At 37.9% G+C, this 24,384-nt stretch overlaps 1 protein-coding gene across 1 annotated transcript in view; it reads right to left on the reverse strand.

Moving 5' to 3' along the window:
* Positions 1 to 2,711: 2,711 nt before the first annotated feature.
* The window catches only part of iars1 (isoleucyl-tRNA synthetase 1), a 70,786-nt gene continuing 49,113 nt past the window's right edge, over positions 2,712 to 24,384 (reverse strand). Inside the window, exons 27-34 of the mRNA XM_057361807.1 lie at positions 20,362 to 20,474; positions 17,664 to 17,759; positions 15,652 to 15,828; positions 14,137 to 14,257; positions 13,727 to 13,852; positions 9,659 to 9,802; positions 6,137 to 6,289; positions 2,712 to 2,961 (exon numbers count right to left, since the gene is read on the reverse strand). Coding sequence (XP_057217790.1) covers positions 2,879 to 2,961; positions 6,137 to 6,289; positions 9,659 to 9,802; positions 13,727 to 13,852; positions 14,137 to 14,257; positions 15,652 to 15,828; positions 17,664 to 17,759; positions 20,362 to 20,474 — 1,013 coding nt within the window. The 3' untranslated portion in view covers positions 2,712 to 2,878. The remainder of the gene's footprint in view (positions 2,962 to 6,136; positions 6,290 to 9,658; positions 9,803 to 13,726; positions 13,853 to 14,136; positions 14,258 to 15,651; positions 15,829 to 17,663; positions 17,760 to 20,361; positions 20,475 to 24,384) is intronic.

Here is a 24,384-nt window from a genome sequence, read left to right on the forward strand (position 1 = left end):
TGAGGGGCAAAAGCAGCTCTCACTACACATGGCGAAGTTTTCATTCATTCACAGAAAACAAGTGCCCTTCATCTACAACAAGCAGACTGCGAATTACTGTACCGTCTCCCCGTCACATTAAAGTTGTCATTTCAAAATTAGCCTACACAGTAAACTGTTTACATGATACATGATTGTTGAATAAGGATTTACATTAGCACGAAAGTAAAATTCGTTTCATTTAACACAACCAATTAAATTAGAAGTAGCCCACCAAAAAGACGAGGTAACCATAACAAGAGTAATGCGTTGTCATCGCTATGCGGCACATTTTCACTTATGTGAAAACTTATGTATAAAACATTAAAGATTTTAGAAACTAAAATACCCATGAAATTCAAATATATCTTCTAAGTGCACATTAGTTTTGTGCTGAACAATTGTGTGCAAGTAAAATAAATAAACAAATAAATATTCTTTGTAGCCTAATGTTTAATCATAATGTGCCGATCCGTCGCTGATGACGTCAGTTTGGCAATTCGCATTAAAGTCACCATGAGCATCGGATTTGTCAGTAATTATTTTTAATGGATATTGCAGTGTTTAGGCTATTGTAAATTATGTAACCACAGGCAGTGTTTGTGCACCTTGACATATGCAAATTATTACCACATTTCTACACGGAAAAAACACAATGTCATGTGTGTGTGTGTGTGTGTGTGTGTGTGTGAGAATGTTTTTATTGACAGAGGTCATATGACACACATATATATAAATATCTCATTTACATTTTGTCATTTAGCAGACGCTTTTATTCACACATCAGACAATCAGAGCTGTAGAAATCATTTTATTACATACAGAACATAATAACATGAAGGGTCTAAGTATTTGCCTTCAGAAAAGTCTTAATCCCACGCGGAATGCGGTCACTGAACTGTGTGTAGTGGGATAATTTTCGTCTAGAATTAAAGCCTCAGATATTTTGAGATCTGAAGGAGGTGTTAATCTAGAGAGGCCATAAGCATTCGGATTCGTTTCTGAAGCTAAACTCTTCTTAAATGTGTTTTTTTACCCTTAAAATCTAATGTGATGTCAGGCACTACAGAACATGATTGTGACTCATCCCTCAGTCTGAAAAAGGAAATAAAATGTTTTTCAAATAATGCAATTACAATAGGTCTGGGGCAAAGCATTCTGAAAATATGCAGCTCATTTTGTTAAACAGCCGATATAGTTTTATAAAAATGTGTTATTACATCTGAAAAGTCAATGACAAATGAACAAATAAATGAAAGGATAACAAATATAGGCTCATCAAACTATTTCAAGCGAAGAGAAAAGGCGTTTTACTGTTAAATGCTTTGCATCACACTGTACTGGTCGAAATGTGGGTCCAGAGGCAAAACCAGTTGAGAACTGTATTTCTGACATAATCTCATAATCCTTTTTTCTTTGTTTACAGTTAATAGCCATTCGCAGACAAATATGCCACATTCTGTTAAGGAATCATTCCAACAACTTCTGACTGACAAACTGAACTTATGTGGTCATTAAAAAGACACCCAAACGGTTTCATTTGTATTAAACCCAAAACATAATTTATGTGCAGACAATTCAAATGAAAGGATTTGGAGGACACTTGAGAATATTCAACAGACAGCCCAAATGAAGGTCTCATGAAGTGACAGATTTGTGTCCATGCGGGAATCTCTCAATAGTTTCATTATTAGCCGTGAAGACTGATTTTATGTGTGTGTGAGGAGCAGATGGCCGACTGGCCGCGCTCTCCGTTACTCCAGTGACTTCAGAGGGACTGACAGATGGCTGAAGGTTTGTTTAATATTCACTCAGCCACAGTGGCAGCAAAAGACCAAGTCATCGCAATTCAAGGATGTCCTCTTTCAACCGACTGAATGACAGTGAAGTGTTACCAAACACACAGTGACCAGGATCATTTAACAACACGGGTGCCATTTCCATCCCTCTTATTTGTGTTGTATTAGTAAAAGACTGGAGGTTGTGACCCTATATCTTACATGTGTCAACCCTGTTACCATACATTTATTTACAGGTTTAAAGTGAAATGGACTAATTGTGTCCTTATTTCAGAAGCACAAGGCCTTGTATGCCTGTAAGCTTTCTGTGGGAATACTTGTAGGACAACCAGTGGAGAAAACGGTTGTATAATTGTAAATTATTAGTCGTCCTGAGGTCGGGCACCATCCTGTTGAGAACCACTAACTTAACTCAAGGAACACGGAGCAATTTATCAACAATGAACTTCAACGACAAGGGTTCAGTGAATGGAAACAGTCACATCATGGCAGGCACAGAGATTAGTGACGGCTGAAAGACGACGGCATGCTGTGCTTCTACAACAGCACCTCCAGATGAGCACAGGTGGAGCATTGAATTACACTACTGCTGGGTCTACAAATTCAATCAAATCTGCTGCAGAATCATGTCTAAGCAAAGCATACAACAGAACACCAGCAGAGATATGTGGCTTGACAGACAGTGCACATGTTGGATGATTTTACAATAACAACCGTGTAAGACAGTGAAAACTACATAATTATTTTAAAGGAAAGGTTTTTCATTGGAACGCTTTATTCAACGTTTTCCAACAGAAAACCATAAACGTTCGTATTGTAAAGTACGGGGTCATTTGGTTTTGTGTTGTTGTGTGCTTCCTTTGATGATCTAATGGATGAATAAGACACAACAGGAACAGTTCTGGATTGATTTATTTGACATTTCTAATCACCAATACACAGCCCAGAAAGCACGAGTAATGAGAAACCATCATGAGCACAGATGTGGGAAAAAACGAGCTGACGTCGAGTAGATGTAGTATGTGCTTTGCTGTGATTGGTGTTGGGAGAGTGTGACATCACTAGGCTTCTGCTGTTGTGGGCAGAACGTTCACATACAGAGTCTTGGTGTTCAGCGTCTTCAGAGGAAACGTCTCCGTCAATTCTGAAAAAAACAATATTGGATTAGATTGTTAACTCGCTATATTATGACACAAGATGCTACTGGTTGCCTAAAATGAAACATTGACTGATTTCTATTATTTATAATGAGGAAGCCCTATGATTCTGCTGGCCATCTTGTTTTCTGTATGCCAGCAGAGAAGAGGCCTCTGGGATATAACCCACTTTCTTTAAGACGCCAACAAACAAATACATACTCGCGTCTCATCGATTTGGCTCTGGTCAAATAATGCGAGTATATTTGCAGACGAAAAGTGCTTTTCTGGTCTGAGGTGAGAAAACAAACAAGGGAAAAATGGGGAACATCTTTCATTTCCAGAATTCTGGCAGGTATCATCTACCGGGAAAAACACAAAGAGCTCATTCTACAAAATGGGCGTGTCCTTTATATACATGTGTGAAAAATGACATTTGATGAATAATTAATGCCAAATTCACTGTTAAGAAAGTAATGCATTTCAACTAGTTAAAGGGATAGTTCACCCAAAATTGAAAATTCTGTCATGAATTACTCGCCCTCGAGTTGTTCCAAATCTGTATAAATGTCTTTGTTTTGACGAACACGGAGAAAGATATTTGGAAGAATGCTTGTAACCAAACAGTTCTTGACCACCATTGACGCCCATAGTAGGAAAAAATACAATGGTAGTCTAAAGTGCCCCAGAACTGTTTGCTGTCCTACATTCTTCAAAATATCTTCATCTGTGTTCAACAGAACAAAAAAAAGATCAAGTAATTTTTCCTACTATGGGAGTCAATGGGGGACAAAATGTGTCTGGTTATAAGCATTCTTCCAAATATCTTTCTCTGTGTTCATAAGAACAAAGACATTTCTACAGATTTGGAACAACTCGAAGGTGAGTAAATGATGACATGATTTTTATTTTTGGGTGAAGTATCCCTTTAAGAGTGTATAGTACCTTATAGCAATACAACTCACAGTTCCATTCAACAACTTGTGTAATCGATCAGATTTGTGATTTTACACCTGGCAGGTAATAAAACAGAGAGGTGTGTACGGGCTTTTACTGGACCAGTAAGAAACCAGTTATCAGTCATCTAGCACTGCCGTGGCATTGTGAATCGTGTGGTCTTTAGAAAACATACAAATCTATTCTGGTCGTATTGTATTTTTTAACACAACATGTAACCTCGAGAGCCCAATTAGTCAGGCCTGATAAATTAGGGCTTATGGACTAAATCTTTTCCAATACTTGCAGACGCTATAATGCATTCAAGTCCAATCGGGGCTGAAATCCAGCAATGCAGCAAAATAAACATCAATAATGCACATGGCAACTTTCCTCCATGTCTTCATTTAGTTGTGTTATACTGCACAGTTATGGGTTATGTGTCACTGTATGCTGCTCTATGTTTGTAATGAAATTCAGGCTTGGCAAATATCAACCTTCATATTTGATTATCACCTCACTCAAGTTGTTAGACTATGTAACCCGGTCAAGTAAAACCTTATCATGAAGTTCAAATCCCATGTTTCCAATGAAAGAGTAGAGACTGAAATTAGATGCTTCGTACAAACATTTGAATTTCACAATTTCAACATTTTCCAAATCCGTATGGAAAATCTAAAGGTTTGCTCGACCGAAGACCTTCATGACCCTGACCTTTGTCCTCATCTGACTTCTTGAATGCCATTTATCTCTTTGTCCTCACGTCACACTGGAGACCGGACAGGGAGTGGAAGCGTTGTTGTAACCCCGGCCACGGTTAATTGGTTAGGGATTATTTATTGCAGTGGCACTGATCCCAGCTGAAGGTATGTGCTTTAGACTCCGTCTAGAGATTAAGAGTGACGGCTGTTCTTCTGCACAATCACACTTCCACAAATAAATCTGTCCACCATCTCGAAAAACATGACTGATGATTGATGACTGAAGAGCGTAGTCATTTCTCCAGAGCCTCTACATCACATTAAGAATCTCTGGAGGTTAATAGTTTCTCCATATAGTGAGGAATCAAAGAAGCTTGATGTACTGACAAAACACTGTAACTTTCGCAATTTAAAGGGAAAGTTCACCCATCATTGAGTACAATAGTAGGAAAAATTAAAATGGTAGTCGACGTGCCCCAGAACTTTTTGCCTTCTCAAAATTTTGTAAAATATAGATTTTATGTTCTGTTTAACACAAAAGAATATATTTCCTACTATGGTAGTTAGGTGCGTAACGGTTCTCGGTAAAATTTAACCGCACGGTTCTCCACCAACGGTTCGGCACCAGTGTTGTGAGCGCGTGAGTGCAGGTGAGACCTGAACAGCACATGTTGCTGTTTAAACTACACTCATTCAAGCCTTGCCAATTTAAACATTTAAGTGCAAGATGATGCATAAGAAAACTCGCTTTCGTGTTGTGAGAAGATCCGTAGCGCGCATAAGGAAATTCTCAGACATGGCGCATATATTGAGTTGTCTTTGAAGCGCTTAAACGGACAAATTCACACACGAAGTAGGTCAACATGCCCCTCTTGTCAAGTATCTTAACAAACATAGTAGGTTATGTCTTAAGTGAATGGACGAAACGGACGAAAAACAACGCATGTGTACAGTATCAGTGTACTGGATCTGTTGCATTCCTCTTAAAGCGACAGTAGCATGTTCCTGCTGTCTGTTAAAAGTCAAGGAAAACACTCAGAATTTAAATTTTTAGTTGAACTCTCTCTAGAAAATGTAATCCCTTATTTATGAGTTTATTTACTAGAACTGTCAAACGATTGATCACGATTAATCACATCCAGAATAAAAGTTTGTATTTACATAATATGTTTTTGTATATTATTTTTGTATTTATAAACACAAACGCATACACATACATGTATATGTATATTTGTAAATGTTTATATTTTTCTAAAATATATGCATGTATTAAAATGCACAATACACAGACATATATTATGTAAACACAAACTTTTATTCTGGATGCGATTAATCGCAATTAATCGTTTAACAGCCCTAGTATTTACTGAAACAAAGGGGAAAAAATCATCACATTGTTGTCTCATGTTTACAGGACCATGATGCCTATTTAAATGAGGAGAAAAACTCAGTCCGTCAGGGTGATATAGAGGTATGAAGCAGAAAGAAGAACAAATTCATTAATGTGCATTTAGCTGGTGTCGTGTTTGTGTTACTTTAAATTTACCTTCTGTAAGCTCTTGGTTCATGTAGAGCTTCAGCTTTCTGCCTCTCAGTCCAAACACTCGTGCACTTTCATGCAGCAGATCAGGATACTGTAGTCCGTTTTTACCCGCCGGGTTCATTAACAGCAGCGTCCCTACATCTCCGGTCTGACATTCTACAGCAAACACAAAAACACATTCACCCTGTGCTCTGATCATTGATTTTTCCATTGGGAAAATTCCCATAGGATGAATGCCTTTTGAAGAGCATTTTTTTCAACAAAGCTTTAATGAATATGAAAAACATATTCATGCATTTGACATTTTACATGCATTTGTTTCTCCTTAATTACTATGTTTAATTTTAAGAGTGTTGTATTGTTACATTTGCAAATTCAAAATCAACAACATTTTTCAATGTATCGCTGTTGTCAATAATGTCGTCATTTCCACCATGCCAAGCATTGTAGAGATGAATTAAATACATGGATTAAAGTGAAAAAATGTCTTCTGACTGAATTTCTTATGAGGCCAAGTCATATTCCTTTAACCGACACTTTATTTAAATAGTCAAGACCAATAGTGTTTTAAGGGGAGATGTTTTAAATCGCTTTCATATTGCCCGTTTGCGTATTTTAAAAGCTATTTTGAATCTATGAAAACATTATACTTACCTTGACAAATAATCAACCATCTACATAACTTCAGTGCATGTTTTTCAGGGTTTGACATTAAGTGTTGTCATGTGGTTGTCCTTCGGACAAGTAAATTTGTCATTCACTTTGTCATTCCGAGTACAAAAATTACTTGTCCGAACATAAAAAATATATAACTTCATATGAAGTGTCAGTATAATTGTTTCGGATTGCTTCTAAGCGTTTTACCTAGTGTCTGAAGCACAGAACGTGAGCGGAACTTGCGAAATATAGTCGGAGCGCGATCGCTCTCTCTCGCTCCGGTTCGCCAAAAATAGACTAGGCGCCTATCTTCAGCGAAGCGGCGAGGAGAGCCGCTTCTGGGACGCTTTTGAAACGTGCCGCGGTGTGTCTGGTGTAAACACAAGCATAGAATAGAATGACCACTATCAGTTCCGGTAGCCGCGTCGGAGACGTAGATGCGTGCGGTGTAAACGAGGGGTAAGGCTTCGGTTGAAAACGGCAGGTGTTAGGCATGCAGAGGAATTTTAAATTTGAGCGAGCGTGGAGCGATTTCACCGGAGCGGGATGAAATTGTAGGTGAGTGGGTGAGTGTCACCGCTCATCTCCGCTGACATGCTCTGGTCTGAAGTTGGTTATACTCTCCGTGATTGCTATAGAACAAAGGCAAGCAGTAAATATTATTAGTGGCAGGGCTGTACGTTAACTTTTACAAAGCACTGGTGTTACAGAGGTTTTGTAGCACAGGCCAAACAGTCGTAGCTAGTGTTGTAGTCGAGACCACCTAAACCGAGACCAAGACAAGACCAAGACGTTAAGGGGCCGAGACCAAGACAAGACCAAGGCAGACCGAGACCGAGTCAAGATCAAGACCAGTACTCCTAGAAGTCATCTAAAAGATCCACGTAACACTAAAAAGTCATAATTACAGAATCATGCGTTCTAAGCGTTCTTATCTACTATTCAGTAGCAAAATATCACATTTTCAGATCACGTCAGACTTTATAATATAAAGAAACATTATCTAATACAAGTACCTTTTTTGCAATCACATCTTGGATATTGTGGACCTTTGTATTAATTTTGTTGACAGATTTCTTTTAGGACAATCCCCCATTCATCTCTTACCGGCACAACAGTAACAAAATAAATCAAATTTACATTAACATTTACATTCAGTCATTTAGCAGACGCTTTTATCCAAAGCGACTTACAGGTGAAATAAGAAATACAGTAAGTCACTATTTGCTTTTAAAGCTTATGGGCTCAGTTTCACAGACAACGCTTAAGGCTAGTCCTAGACTAAAATGAATGTGAGACCTGTCTGAAAATAACTTGCCCAGAAATATTTTAAAATATACCAGGGCCATCGTTTTGTCTCAAGATGCACACCAGTAATGTTTTTTTCTAAGGCATTTTTATAAAAGTGACATAAATATCTTAATTCAACTAAGGCATAGTCCTGGCTTAATCTAAGCCATGTCTGTGAAACCGGGCCTTGAAGTTTTACATCCAATCACATTAATAATGTTAACACTTAAATCAGACAATGCACCATCATTTTATTGTAATTCCCACAGTTGTGGTCTTGACCGGTCTTGAAAAAAAATCCAGAGACCACTAAGTCTGAGACCAAGGCAAGACTGAGACCAAAGACAGTTGAGACCGAGACAACACCTAGACCATCAAAAAAATGGTCTTGAGACCAGCCTCCAGACCAAGACCGGTAAAAGTGTTTCTGAACTTTACTATAGTATACTATCTGTTTATTCTAGTTTATCAATTTACTACAAGGGCACTACAATTTTCCATAGCAAATACTATAGTACACTACAGTATTTTTTCGTCAGAGTGTTCAGTTGAACAGGACTTTTATTTTGACGACATGTCGGAAAGACGCCCAAGTTCAGAGTAGTTCACTTTCAAAATAAATGTTCATGATAATTTACTCACCCCCATGTCATCCAAGATGTTTATGTATTTGTTTCTTTAGTCGAAAAGAAATTAAGGTTTTTGATGAAAACATTCCAGGATTTTTCTCCATATAGTGGACTTCAATGGACTCCAAACGGTTGAATGTCAAAATGTTGACCCTAACCCTAACCAAATTTTGAAAGTGAACTACTCCTTTAATATGTTTTTGATGATTGCTTCACTCAAACAGTACAATGCTGGTAAAATAAACTCTTAGCAACTCTGGAGATGAAGTTCATGTGTTCATATCCTCATAGAGTGCAGACGCAGACAAATCCTAGACCAACACTTGTGTAGTATGTTAAATTCTGTACCTTATTCCCTCAGACACACAGCCAGATGACATAATTAAATAACAGGATTCCGTGTCCGCAAGTCCGCGAGTGATGCGCTATTGATTAATGTCACACACAAACAAGCACAATGACAAACGCACTTCACACAAACACGCGGCTCTGTCTAATGCACATATTCTTATTATTCTACATATATGTCGCGCTGCACAGCCCTGAGTGTTATTTTTTTCAAGTTACTTGTCCGGTCGGTCGGGCAAGTAAAATGCTCTCTTCTCTCGAGCCCTGGCTTGGTAGCAGGATTGAGTCTGTCTCTGGCTCAGTGCCAGTCAAAGCGCTGAATGTTCTAATCACACCGGTGTGATCGTACAAGGGTTAAAATCATGAAAAGTGAATTTATGACATTAAGGACAGATGGGAACCCTGCAATTAACGGCACAGTAGTGACGGAGAACTTTAATCCATGTAAATATGAAATATTTAGATTAACTACCAGCGAAGATGTTTCAAAAGTGTGCTATACTGTAAAAAAAATCCTTCTGGGATTGAATGTTTTGAAATATTTTTCATCTTTGTTATTAAAATGTAGGAAGAACAAACATCGACATGAAGTGTAAAATACCTGCTGGACTGGTGTTGATAAGCTGCAGGTTAACGTAAGGACACAGGAGAGAGTCTGCGCTGGTCACATCTTTAGGACTCGAACCCGAAGTAACCGTCAGAGTTTTCCCATTCAGAGAAATCAGATCAGCATTGGCTTTCAGCTCTGAAATAAAAAAGCAAATACATTATTAAATAGAAACTGGACAGGAATATTAATAGCACCTTAAGAGGCTCATTTGAATACGTGTAAATGGAAAACCAAGAATATTTCGAAGCATCTTCCCACAGCGTTGCTTTTGGTAACACTTTATTTCACGGTGCCCTTGTTACACATGTTACATGTATTTACTATAAATGATGCATAATTACATGTTACTAACCCTGAATCAAATCCTAACCCTATAGTAAGTACACGTAGTTCATTTTTATTACTCAGTACTTAAATGTATAATTACACTGTAACACGGGCACTGTAAAATAAAGTGTAACCTTGCTTCTCAAGTGCGACTTTTTATCGGTAAAAACCAATAACATCCATGAAATTCTCCCATATCAAACATGATGCAGGTTTGACGTCATGATATATGAGAGGTCATGAGACACGTGAGAGCCAATGACATCTGACCTCCAACCTACGCTACAGTATATTCAATTCTCGAGTTACATAATGAACGGCATGAATAATTGTAGTTGAGAGTGAACAATGACCTTTATTTCTTTCTTTTGCTCACACACAAGGCAAACAGCCAAAATGCCAAAAGATTCTTCAAATTTTTCCTCCAAAGACAACCCAACAGCATACGGGTGTGAGATGACATGAGTAAATAATGACTGAGTCCTCATTCTCTGTTCCTTTAAAACACCTTCAGGAATATCATCAAGATACACCAAGTGTGGGAAAAATTCAGATGTCGCTGGTCTGAATTTAAGAGAACACGCACTCAACACCAAACACACACGCGCACACGCACGCACACACAGCTAAACACATGACTATATGGTGACAGTATTTCAGTCAGTTCATGGACCAGTGATCTAATTGAAAACATACTCAACTGTTTCACAAAACTCCAAACAAAGACAGATGGCCAAATAAATCATCTCTGGCACACAAGTGTTCATCTGACCTCATTTAAACCAAGCTGTTATTTATAATTAATCACAGAGATAATAAGTGTCGATCCGTTTAATGGTCACTGTTCAGAAAGAATGAGAAATGTTTATACACCTACTGTACAAAGTGTTGAGAGGGATGAGGAGGCATTAGCCTCAGTAGCTATAGTTTAGTTTTATTTTCAGAAACACAGATACCAAAGCCAACCCACCAAAAATAGCTTTTTTATTTGTATTAAGATAATACAAATATTAAAATGTTCATGTTGGGTTTCCATGGTTTATGAAGACTTTTCATAGACATAATGATTTTATACTGTATATACGTATTGTATTCCCTCACCCTACCCATAAGCCTAACCATCACACAAACCGTTCTGCATTTTTACATTTTCAAAAAAAAACATCATTTAGTTATTAGATTTATAAGCTGTTTTCCTCATGTCCTGTCTGGACATTTGGTCGCCACACTCACTGTAGGGTTTATCAGGACATCACACACACACTGATAATATTTGTCCCCTGCCTGTTTTTAGCTTAACTGTCTATCAGTTCTTTACCAGCAGTTATGTCGATACATCTATACACTTTTGTGAATTTGAGTAATGATTAGATGGAGCATACGAAATTCATTTGGACGATGTTGCAAAAATGGGCGGGAGCGATTCCTCCATCTTTTACATTTCTGTACCGAGAGGTCACGCCGTGATGTTTTGATCTTCTATTGGTCTCATGCACTCACGTGATGCGAATTCGCAGGTCAGAGTTCACCAAACTTGAATTTTGGTACGCAGCGAAATATCTTTGGACGGGCTTGCGTTTCCGGTCCTTCGCATTCGCATGCATATGAATGGAAGTCAATGGAGCGAAAAGTCAAGTGTGACCGCGGCTTAAATTGTAAATTCATTTCTAAAGCTGCAATCTGTAACTTTCTGTAACTAAAGTAACTCTGTTATTTTACGTGGGTTGACATCAAACTGACACTTCCTGTGAAATAGTACCTGACATTATTATAAGCCTACTGTTGTGAATTGAGAGTTTTTGTTGAAATCATGTTTTGGTCAGTGATTTATATATACATACAGGGGTTGGACAATGAAACTGAAACACTGGCCAATATAGTGTTGTGGGTTTTATGGTTATATTTGCGCAGCCTGGTGGCCATTCTTCACTTATTTCACATTCCACCAGTAAGAGTAGAGTGTGAAGGTTGAATTAGCAAAGCAATAGCACAGCTGTACATCAAATACTGCAAAGCACACAACACAATGTGAGACATGTCTGAAGTCAAAACAGGACAAATTGTTGGTGCGTGTCTCGCTGGCGCATCTGTGACTAGGACAGCAAGTGTTTGTGGTGTATCGAGAGCCACGGTATCCAGGGTAATGTCACCATACCAGCATGAAGGATGAATCACATCCAACAGGAATAACTGTCGACGCAAGAGGATGCTCTCTAAAAGGGATGTCCGGATGATAACCCAGATTGTATCCAAAAAACATAAAACCACAGCTGCCCAACCTACTGCAGAATTAAATGTGTGGCTCAACTCTTCTGTTTGCACCAACTCTACTGTGTGTCTGGAGCTCCACAGGGTCAAAACACACATGGCCAGGCTGCTATAGCCAAACCTTTACTCACGTGGGCCAATGCCAAATGTCGTTTCAATGGTGCCAGCAGCGGAAATCTTGGACTGTTGACAATGTAAAACATGTATTTTTCTCTGATGAGTTCACCTTTTCTCCCACATCCGGGAGAGTTACGGTGTGGAGAAGAACCAAAGAAGCTTACCACCCTGGCTGATGCATGCTCAGAGTGCAGCATAGGGGTGGATCAGTGATGGTTTGGGCTGCAATATCATGGCATTATAATACTTGTGCTAGTCTCTACCAAAGACTACGGAACCATTCTGGAGGACCATGTGTACCCAACGGTTTAAACATTGTACCCTAGAGGTGGTGCCGTGTATCAGGATGATAATGGTTTGAAGAACATGAAAGTGAAGTTGAACATCTCCCTCTCTGGCCACTGTGCAGGACTTGTATCTGTCATTCCTAAAACCAACTGAACCAACACCACACTGATAAAGTATTGTGATCTCAAACGAGGTGTTTCAGTTTCATTGTCCAACCCCTGTATCTATCTCTCTCTCTCTCTATATATATATAAAGAGTTTGTTTCCAAAATGAGAACTCCGTTTTTAAATTTTTTCAAAAATCATGTTTTTTATTATGTTATCATGTTTTTATTGAGTTAGTTAGCTGTAATTTTTTGAGTTATTATTGCTTAAATCAAAACAAACCCACTGCAGTTTTATTGGTATAAATTGGAATGCACAATAAAAAAACATGATTTTTGAAAAAAGATTTAAACTGAGTTATCTCATTTTGGAAATAAACTCTTCATATATAAATTGTCACAGAATAAGAATATGTGAATCACTCAATTTTGACAAAAATGTCAAATAGAACCTTATGACTCCAAGGTGGTGGTATCTACATTCAGTATTATTATAAATATATTGGAAATACATATGATTATTTTACTGACACTTTCTAGATTTGGGTTTCAGAATTGGCCATTTGAAACAAAGTCTTATTATGAATTTAGCATATGACTAAAATATTGAGTGACCCGAAAATCAGACAGGGCGACTGACTGTCTCACATTTTGCCATTTTATGATGATAGCTATGTGTACCAAATATAACAACAAAGTAGTTCAAAACACTATTCCCACTTTTACATTTTTCATTTATCAATCCTACAACTTTTAATTTTGAACATAGACTGTTACTTCTTTGTACAAAAGGTCTGCAGCACTCTTGAGAATTCAGAACTCCTGCTGGGATTATACTGTATGGACCGTTGGGTTTGCAAGAGCCAACTCAATCATGTTGCCATTAAAGCAAATAGTGGACAAATCCAACATCAAGTTCTTCTGAAACGGTGATAGAGTAAAGCATCTATCTCACCTGTCTTCCCATTAAATATGGCCACAGGCGCTCCGTTGAGTCCAAAAACACTACAGCAAACGATCTTCAGCCGCTCCACGTCCTGTTGGTTATCACCCTTGGGATTCTCCAGCAACACTACACCCTCTGAGAAAAAGCATGAATGAAAAACGAATGGCTCGCTTTTAAAGCGCGACAACATGAACATCTGTTCACAGCTCACATCCTAAAACACAGACAGCGATAAGAACCGCCTGCGTCCGTCCACAAACACGGTCAATGTCTATAAACAGGCCCGTAGACAGGTCAAGTGACATCAAGTAAATGTGGTGCCGGTGCAAATAGAGATTCGTCTACATTACAGTTGTACTTGTTTCATTAAAGTGTTTGATGTAGACCATCATCAGGCATGTTTGGGAGTTCGGGCATACCTTGCTGTTTGTCCTTGAGAATTATTTTGAGGTTGACGTAAGCACAGGCAGCGGTGGTCAGAGGAGCCCTGGAGACGGCCACCCCTCTTCCGATAGTTAAATCCAGATCTGAGCCTTTCAACTACCAGACAAGAGAAACAATTACACATTAACCTACAAATATCTTTCCAAATATGCCATTAGATAAGAAAGCATTGCATAGGTGCTCGAACACACGGCCTGTGGAGAGAACAGGAACTGGAGTCACCAAGTGTGTCATAGAAAAAATACTTTATAGTATCTACGTTCAGAGGTGGGTAGTAACGCGCTACATTTACTTCTTTACATTTACTTGAGTAACATTTTGGAAAATATGTACTTTTTAAGTAAAATGAAAAGTGTGTACTTGTACTCTTACTTGAGTAAATTTCTAATAGAAAATCTGTACTTTTACTTCGTTACATAACTTACATTGCGTGACGTTCCTTCATTTTAAAATATGCTTTTTAAAACGCGTTGTTTATTTCAAGGTTGTCTTCTCTTTTTACGGGCATTCCCGAGTGATCGATTCTTTTGAGTCGATTCTTTTGAAAGCATTAATTGAACAATGGGCAAAACCATTTGAATAGGCTAATGAATCAGTTCAAATGATTTGTTCAGTTTGCAGCACGATCTGAATCATCGGAATCAGTATTACTCACTCCTCGTAGCGCGAAATTTAAGAACACGCAGAACACAAAGAGCGTTGGATGAAGTGGATATTAATTTATATCTACACTATCAAAACTGCAAATGTGTCATATTGTTTGCAAGCAATGATAAATGCCCGCCATATGTGCGCACCCGCGCGACCTGTTCGTCAGACACAGCAACATGCGCGTTACCTGTCAGACACAGAGACGTGGGCCTGCAGGAATATACATTTGACGAACAGAAGGAAGAAAACTTGTTGATGGGCGTGTGGTTCACTGTTTACTGTTTGTTTACAAAGAGCGTTTCACAACACACACGTGACACAACACGAGAAAACATGAGCTTTGTTCAAAAATGTGTATTTCATTTAAGAGATCACTGCAGATGTTCTAGATCATCTTAGGAAATGCTCTGAGTTTAGTTCATGCTTTAGTTTGACATGGTCTATTATTCTAAATAAGTTGTGTAAACTACATTGACATCAGGACTAGATGAAATTTACAGAAATGCTTGTCTCTTCTGTGTTTGTCTATTCTTTAGTCTCTGTATATTGCAAAGATATCTGCTTATGATAAGTAAAAATATTGATTAAAATGTAATATTAAAATATTGGCGTTAATATTAATTTTATGTAGTAGGCCTATATAATCAGATACAAAGTAACTAAGTAACTAGCTACTTGAGTAGTTTTTTCATTGCATACTTTTTTACTTTTACTCAAGTAGTTTTTAAATAGTGACTTGTACTTTTACTTGAGTAAAGATTTTGGCTACTCTACCCACCTCTGTCTACGTTTGAGGACGCAAACCTTGAAAAGGTCCACCTGTGAATATTTATAGTTACCTGAGTTTTCTCTTGGACGATCACAATGGTATTCTTGGGCACCGGATAGGGTTTGAGCGGGGCCTTCGTAGTGGCCAAGATGAAGTCGGTGTGTTTTTGGATGACTTTATCCAGGTATTCACCGGCCGGCTCGCTGCTGTAATATACAGTGATCTCATCCGATGGGACCAGATGACCCTGAGAACAGACGTTTGGACATGTTTATTTTGGCTGCATGAACAGTGGCTTTTTCCCTCTATGTAAACATTCTCAATATTCAATTGAAAGAAATCTTCATCATGTCATTTTAAATTGGTTTGAAAGTTAACATGGAATGGCGTTTACATTTTTCATTTTATAAGGCTTTTTGACAAAGAATTTTCATTTATAAACTGGTAAAAAAGCGGGTGTTATAATATTGGATGAGTTTGAGATAAATGGTAGTGTATGGCAACGTCATGAAGAAAAAAAAACTTCATTTTCCCAAAGTATGTTGTGGAAACTGAGCTTGGGCATTCGGTACCTTTAAACAATTACTAAAAAAAAAGGCTTCTCAAAAAAAAGGCTTCTCCATAAACCTTCCTCACATACTTGTGCCCCCTGGTTACCACCTCTCATCTGAGGAAACGTTGAAAAATTAATTCCCTCCCATGGAAAATTCCCTCCGATTTTTTCAGACTTTCAATAAGAGTGGAATTTGGGCCTGGCAGGTGTCCACGCACCCTCCCCGTCACATTTATCCCCCGCGCCGCTTGTGGAATGGAAAAACGTTTGTTTGTTAAGAAAAAAGAGGGGCGAGAAAGGCAAGGGGAGTTTGAGGGAAGGAAATCCGTCCTTCCTGAGTTCCACAGAACATCAAAGTGATGTTTGTCTTAAAGCCGACTGCTCATTAAGCTTTATTATAGCAGTCTGAACACACTCAGAACTTTGGGGTGGAAAGATTTTCCGAATAGCATCTCTCTTGAGCCTGGGAAAAACAAGAGAGCTTGTCCTCGAGAGAGAGAGAGAGAGAGAGAGAGAGAGAGAGCAAGACAAACACATGATGGGAGGAGACGTCAGAGGCATTGAAACAGACCCGACACGAGACAGCGCTGACTGCTTCAATACAGAACAGGAAAATATTACACAACACTTTTACACATAGGTATTTCAATCCAAAATGAAAATGAAAATATGAGAAACAGTTTAAGATGTAAAATCATCTATTTTAAGAACAAGTCTCTTCATGCATAAACATCTCTTTATTCTAGTATTTCCTTCATGTAATACATTAATTATAGCTGTAATGCAGTATTGAGATTCCAATACATGACAGTCATTTTATAAGAGGACCTTATGAAAATTAACCATATTATTATAGAAAAAAACGTTTTGTATTACCATAGTTGTACTACAAACATCACAGTTTAGTTATGGTTCCTCTACACAATGGTAAATTTGTGATTATTACTGTTTTACAAATAGCACAGATAATCTATGATTACTGTAGTAAAACCATGCTTCATTTTCATTTGTACCCAGATTGTTATTAACAGGAACTGAAGCCAAACCTCAAACTGTAGCTATAAAGCGCTGAAAGTGTCTAGATGCAGTCAGATATAACGGGTATAAAGTGGTTTGTGTGTCTGTCCCGGTCCACTTTACAATGTTCAGGGTGTGCTACAGGGAAAACAGACTCAGAAGCGAAACGCTCACCACTGCGTCTGGGCCATTACTGATACACGTTTGTTGTTTTTTTGCCTTGTACACTCTGTCGCATCCCCCTAACAGATGTTAGAGAGAGAAGTGCTCAATCTTAATAAATAAGACATCTCATGCTCAACTCCAACTCTAGTTCAGAACAACCACATTTCAATCGATTCCAGATGAATACAGTTAGAGTCTTGTTCGATATGTTGTTTCACTCAGAAATACAAAATAAAAATCAGTTTATTGCTAAACGAACTCAAAACTCAAATTAAATCTTAATGGTTTTACCCAAAATATTCGTTCTTGTTTTCAATGCGTTTTCATGAAATTATGCCAAAGCTCACCTTTTTGCGTAATTTTTGAATGCGGTTTATGACCTCACGTGCCACACCCTCATCCACCATAGACTGATCTGGGGTGATGTCAAGAAGAACCAGGACCTAGAAAAACAAACAGCACCATATCAAAAACATCTTTATTACTAATTTCTATTATGAACTTAAATACATAGAGTGTGATGCGCCAACAAGTACTAAATAAAGCACAGTTTAGAGCTAATCTAGGTTTGGTTGATCCCAGTTTCATTTTCATTTATAGTTGTGTTTTGCAACTTAAATGGCCGATTTAGGTCTTTCTATGGGATTACTTTTGTGTCAATAAAAATGAACGCAAACTTTAAAAAAACGAACAAAAATATAAAATGAGAAAGAAAAAAAAACACTTTGATAATGAAAACAATAAACTCAATTGCAAGAATGTGACATGATTTTCAAATTAACTGCCATTTTTCTAATCAATTTTCTAAGTTTCGTTTTTGCAAATAATAGTTTTATTCGCTGCTAGATTTTTCATTTACGCTTTCCGATTTCCGTTTACGCTTCTCAAATTTTCGTTCGCCTTTCTGGCACAAATCTCACGTGTAGGCGGGACTTATGGCCGCTTTACGCTGATTGGCTAGTGAGTTTTTGATTGATAGCTCCTTGACAAGGAAGTCGATACTGAAGACAGTACAGTGCAACGAATCTTAGCGAACGATCTGCATGCTGTTATCTTTATTGTTTGTACTTAAAACTACTTTCTTATTTAGTTAGTATATAGTAATTGGTATTTGAAGTTGGTAAGTCATGCGCGGTGTGGATTCAAGCGTCTTCCTCATCATCGTCCTCCTCAGCCTCAGGTAAATGAATGTAATTCAGATAATAAAGAAAATCGCTAAAAGTTTTATTCCTGTACAGTAGCAATCCTGTCTTTACTTAGCTCGTTCATTGTGTGCTTTATATTTTTTGTCAGGTATTATTTTATGGACTATTAAGATTATTTTCTTAAAAAGGAACGAACAACTTGTATTATAACATCCAATAAAGACACGTTACAGATTATTAGGTTGTGAGAAATTAACGTGCTAAATGAAAACATTGCTGCATACTGTAGTTACTGTACAGAGATTAAAACTTTTAGCGATTTTATTATCTCGGTCACATAAATGTACCTGAGGGTGACTTGTGTCCAGTTGAGGAGGAGGATGACAATGTCGCTCTTGCATAGTCGCGTCAAGTAATGCATCTTTCTTTTTAAACTCATGGTGAATGTACAGTATTACACCCCTTTCTTTACATTCACAGAAAGTACACCTCATAAAACACTACCAATACATTCAAATGACATTTAAGTTTTTTAAACGCTACAACAAAACAAATTCATAAGGTGACACAATTAGAGGCCTTTACAATGTTTTATTAATTTAGTCTGCCTCTTGCAAACAACAATTTCATTATGTATTTACACACCTACATAAAACAGGTTGAAGAAAAGCAGAAGAGACTTCTTAAACTATAAACAAACATTTAAAGATAGAAACAATACATAAAATGCCACCACAATTTAAATCTATAAATTAGAAATATGAACTGGAAGCATAACACTTTATTATATATATCCTCAAAACTCACTAGGCATCTCGTTTTCCTGATATCATTGTAATTATAAATTATAGACTTCTGTTTTGACGGCTTCTAAACCCACGTAAAGTTGCATGTGAATATGGCTATCTATCCTGTATTTGCTCGGCTTGTTGTTATGGCGTGATAGAGCCTGGAAGCGTGTCCCACTTTTAAGTGCGTGAAAGTTGGCAACCCTGCTAATATACTAATAAGATAAGCAAGTAATTTAAGTACAAACACTAAAACAATACAATACAGAAAACCGCAAGCAGATTGCTCTCTAATCCGCTGCACTGTCTTGAGTATCGACTTCCTGGTCAGGGAGCTGTCAATCCAAATCTCACTAACCAATGAGAGTAAAGTGGCCATAATTCCCGCCCACACTTGAGATTTGTGCCAGAAAGCCGAACGTAAACTTGAGAAGCGTAAACGAAAACTCGAAAAGCGCAAATGAAAAATCTAGCAGCGAATTCAAAACTATTATTTGCAAAAACGAAACTTAGAAAATTGTTAAGAAAAATAGCAGTTTATTTGAAAATCATGTCACATTCTCGCAACTTTTTATGAGTTTATTGTTTTCATTATCAAAGTGTTTTTTTTTCTTTCTCATTGTATATTTTTGTTCGTTTTTTTAAAGTTTGCGTTCATTTTTATTGACACAAAAGTATCCCCATACTGATCCACCACAAACACATTTCACAAGTCATAAAATAAAATGAACAGAGCGACGGAACAGCATACATTGCGAATGACAATTAATGTGATCAAATCAACAAGATGATGCAGTTTACAATAAACATGACGGCTATGGTGTCTGTTTCTGATCACACATTTAATTGTAGATATTTGTTTTGATGACTTAAACCTCCTTTATAGCACTATAAAGCAACAGAATTCAAGTTAATCTAGGTTTACTGTAAAATCAAATCTAAATCAAATGATGGTTCAAATATAACCCTGATCATTTTAAACAAGGTTTAAAGTTTGGTCCTACAATGTTTTCAAATAAACCTTGATTTCATCTGGATTCAAGCCTTGTTGGTGCACCAGACCCATCATGTCTTCTACACGGTGAATGATACAGTATATAAAAAGTGAGTACCTGTGCATCTGAATGAGCCTCGTACTGTGACGATGTTCCTGAGGTCTGATCAAATGTGTACATCAGACGCAGATCCTCCTCGTGTAGCTCATGACCTTCCACAACTATGGATCCTGAAAAACAGTTCGTATTTTACATATTGCTCTTAAATTGAATCACTCCTAAGTGTCAGAGTTCACAGTAAAGAATCATACAGTCATAATTATAAATAATGAAATATAATAATCAAATCATTATTTCCCAACATACACTGCAGACACTGGAGGAAAAATCAACCTTTTTTTTAAATACAGAAGCAGAGCACCGTGTATTTATTTCGTAAAAGTAATCGTCCGTGTCATCAGCCATTATTTAATAATTATTTTAGTGTTTTTATAGTCACATGGCATTTAGAACTGAAAACGATTAGAGATCACGTGGCACACCTCCACGCTGTCTGTCAGGTAACTGCCACAGGGCTAAGAATGCAGACGGATAGCTTTCTCTAAATACGATGCAGACAACGTTGGTGTTGACCCAGAAATTGCACAGCAGTGATTGGCTCCAGAATGCTCCAGAGGGATTGTTCCTGCAACTCTAGATCTGTCTGGATGAAAAAACCTGCTAAACAACCGTTTCCTTCCTGAGAACCCAAACTGCTCACATCACCATCATCCTACACCACCTTTGTGCTCCAAACGGAGCTTTTATCCAGGTCTGATCTATTCAAGCCCCATTTCTTGGTCTTATCCAGCTTTCCGGTGATTAGAGCATCAATGATATGTATAAAAGGCATGAAAATGCTTTAGTAGGGTAAGCGTGGAGCACAACTATCCGATCAGTGCACTCTAATCTGATATTTGCACGCTTGGTTTAGCTCTTCCCCTCCAACGCCCAGGGCGTACGGCTATCAAACGCACAGGTAACGGCTTATGCCGCCCACTTCAAACCCAGAAAACTGCCGTGCCTACACAAAGGGGCACATTAAAGGTCCTGCTGCAGTAACTCGCTCATGACTCTGAGTCTGATATAAGGAATGTTTCTTTTCATGAGGATATTTAGTTATATAGCTGCTTGGTTTACATCAGTGAGAAACACAGATGATCTGATTTCTAATTATACACATGGACTTAACGGTATTGATTTCATTTGATTTGATTTACATATCACATTATACTGACTATATATATTATGATCTATATTTGTTCAAGAGATGCATCTACTTATACTTCAATCTAAAATAAAAAGTTTTTTGTGCATGACAATTCTCACTACTGTTACTTTTTTCTTACATTATGGTAATGAGAATGTGATTTTTTCTTCCACATCATGGTAATGAGAATGTGATTTTTTTCTTCCACATTATGGTAATGAGAATGTTATTGTTTCTTCCACATTATGGTAATGAGAAAATGATTTTTTCCTCCACATCATGGTAATGAGAATGTGATTTTTTTCTTCCACATTATGGTAATGAGAATGTGATTTTTTCTTCCACATTATGGTAATGAGAATGTGATTTTTCCTTCCACATTATGGTAATGAGAATGTTATTTTTTCTTCCACATCATGGTAATGAGAATGTGATTTTTTTTCTTCCACATTATGGTAATGAGAATGTGATTTTTTTCCTTCCACATTATGGTAATTTTCTTTCCTGCAGGAAACAGGCTTCCTGTTTCCTGCATCGCTGCCGGCAGCTTGTTTGTATCAGTGCGCTTACCACTTCGCTCTAATATTAGTGTATTTTATTATCGTTAATTATTATTGTCGTTGCTAACTTATCCTGATATCTCAATAACCCTGTTCCTGTTATTTACTTGGAAGAGTCTAAACCAAAAGTGATAGTTAACTTAACGCCGTTAGCATAGCAATAGCGTGTTAGCTTGCTTTCTGTTCACACTGTGGAATATCATCTTGCCTCTGGTTTGTTTTGTGTGCTAACTGTTTCTCTTTTTAAGCGAGTATACTACGATCCATCGAGCAACCTTGGTAAGTTGGAATTGCACTTCAAATCCGGTGAGTTATGGCTTCTATTCCTATTATTGTTACTTGCACCTCATGTCATATGTTTAGCTTAGCCTTCTCTGTCAGCTGCGAGGGCTTTATATGCGATAAATGCAGGGAAATAGTTAGGCTGACAGAGAAGATCTTAGAATTAGAGTCTCGCATCCAATCCTTATCTGAGGATAGTAAGAGTTTAACGACGATAGAAAACACTTTGGATGCGAGCAACATTAGCGCACACAGCTCGGTTCCGGTTGAAAATCCTCCGCAGCTGGGAAACTTCGTGACTGTGAGACGGCGTAGTCGCAGGACAAAACATCACTCGACCGTTCCGATTACAGTCTCGAACAGGTTTGCCCCGCTCAGTGACGCACCGACTGAGAAACCTGCTGAAAGTGCCCTAGTTATCGGTGATTCTATTGTTCGGAACGTTAACATAGAGGCACCAGCCACCATAGTCCAATGTTTACCGGGAGCCAGAGCGCCTGACATCAAGTCAAATTTAAATGTGCTGGCTAAGGCTAATCGTAAATTCAGTAAGATTGTCATTCACGTCGGCACAAATGATGTTCGACTCCGTCAATCGGAGATCACAAAAGATAACATTAAAGAGGTGTGTGAGCTCGCAAGCATGATGTCAGACACTGTAATATTCTCTGGCCCCCTCAATGCTTATCGTGGTGATGAGATTTATAGCAGATTATCATCACTAAATGGCTGGTTGTCTGAGTGGTGCCTGCAGAATGATATAGTTTTTATAAATAACTGGAAGAGTTTTGAGGGCAGACCTGACCTGTTGAAACGAGATGGTCTCCATCCCTCCTGGGCTGGGACTTCCATCCTGTCTAGAAATATGGCAAAAAGTCTTAATGCTAATGCTAAAACTTGACTCGCTGGGGCCCAGGTCAGGGAGCAGACAGTATGGCTTAACCAACTGTCTGCTTGCCGTCTCACGTCGCAGAATACACAAAATGTACAACATGTAGTAATCCGTTCTCCCAAACATCACAAAATAGAGACTGTGTCTGTCCCCCGGATTAGCAAACATAAAATAATGCGTAAACCTCTTGAAAGTAATTTAATAAACGTTAAACAAACTAAACATGAACAAAATACAGATAATCAACTGTTACGACTCGGATTGCTAAATATTAGATCTCTCTCTAATAAAGCACTTTTTGTTAACGATATGATAACAGATCATAAAATAGACATGCTCTGTTTGACAGAAACATGGCTAAAACCAGATGATTATATTGCTTTAAATGAATCTGTCCCCCAAGATTATTATTATAAACACGAGCCTCGTCTAAAAGGCAGAGGGGGAGGTGTCGCAGCACTTTACAATAACTCTCTTAGCATTTCCCAGAAGTCGAACTCTAAATATAATTCTTTTGAAGTCATGGTTCTTCATGTTTCAACACCTAATACTAAAGATAAAACACTTTTTAAATTGATTCTAGCTATTGTATATAGGCCTCCAGGGCACCACACAGATTTTATTAAAGAATTTGGTGGGTTCTTATCAGAACTAGTACTGGCCGCAGATAGACTCCTTGTCGTTGGTGACTTTAACATCCACGTAGATAACGTTACAGATGCCTTAGGAATGGCTTTCAAAGACACTCTTAACTCCATGGGCATTAGTCAACATGTGTCAGGACCCACTCACCTTCGTAATCATACTTTAGATTTAATACTGTCTTACGGTATAAATGTGGACGACGTTAAAATCCTTCAGCAGAGTGAAGACATTTCGGATCATTATCTGGTATTATGTTTGCTTCACTGGCCTACGGCTGCAAATAAAACTCATTGTTACAAATATGGTAGAACAATAACTTCAACTACCAAAGATGCGTTTCTCGATAATCTGCCCGAATTGTCTCAAATCATGAGAAATAACGTTGAAGATCTTGACATTACCACTGAAAATTTTAATTCCACCTTCTCGGTAACGCTAGACAAAGTTGCTCCACTACGTTTAAAGAAGATTAAAAATGGCAGCCCCACACCGTGGTATAATGAACACACTCA

Source organism: Triplophysa rosa, linkage group LG20, assembly GCF_024868665.1.
Source record: "Triplophysa rosa linkage group LG20, Trosa_1v2, whole genome shotgun sequence".
Lineage (NCBI taxonomy): Eukaryota > Metazoa > Chordata > Actinopteri > Cypriniformes > Nemacheilidae > Triplophysa > Triplophysa rosa.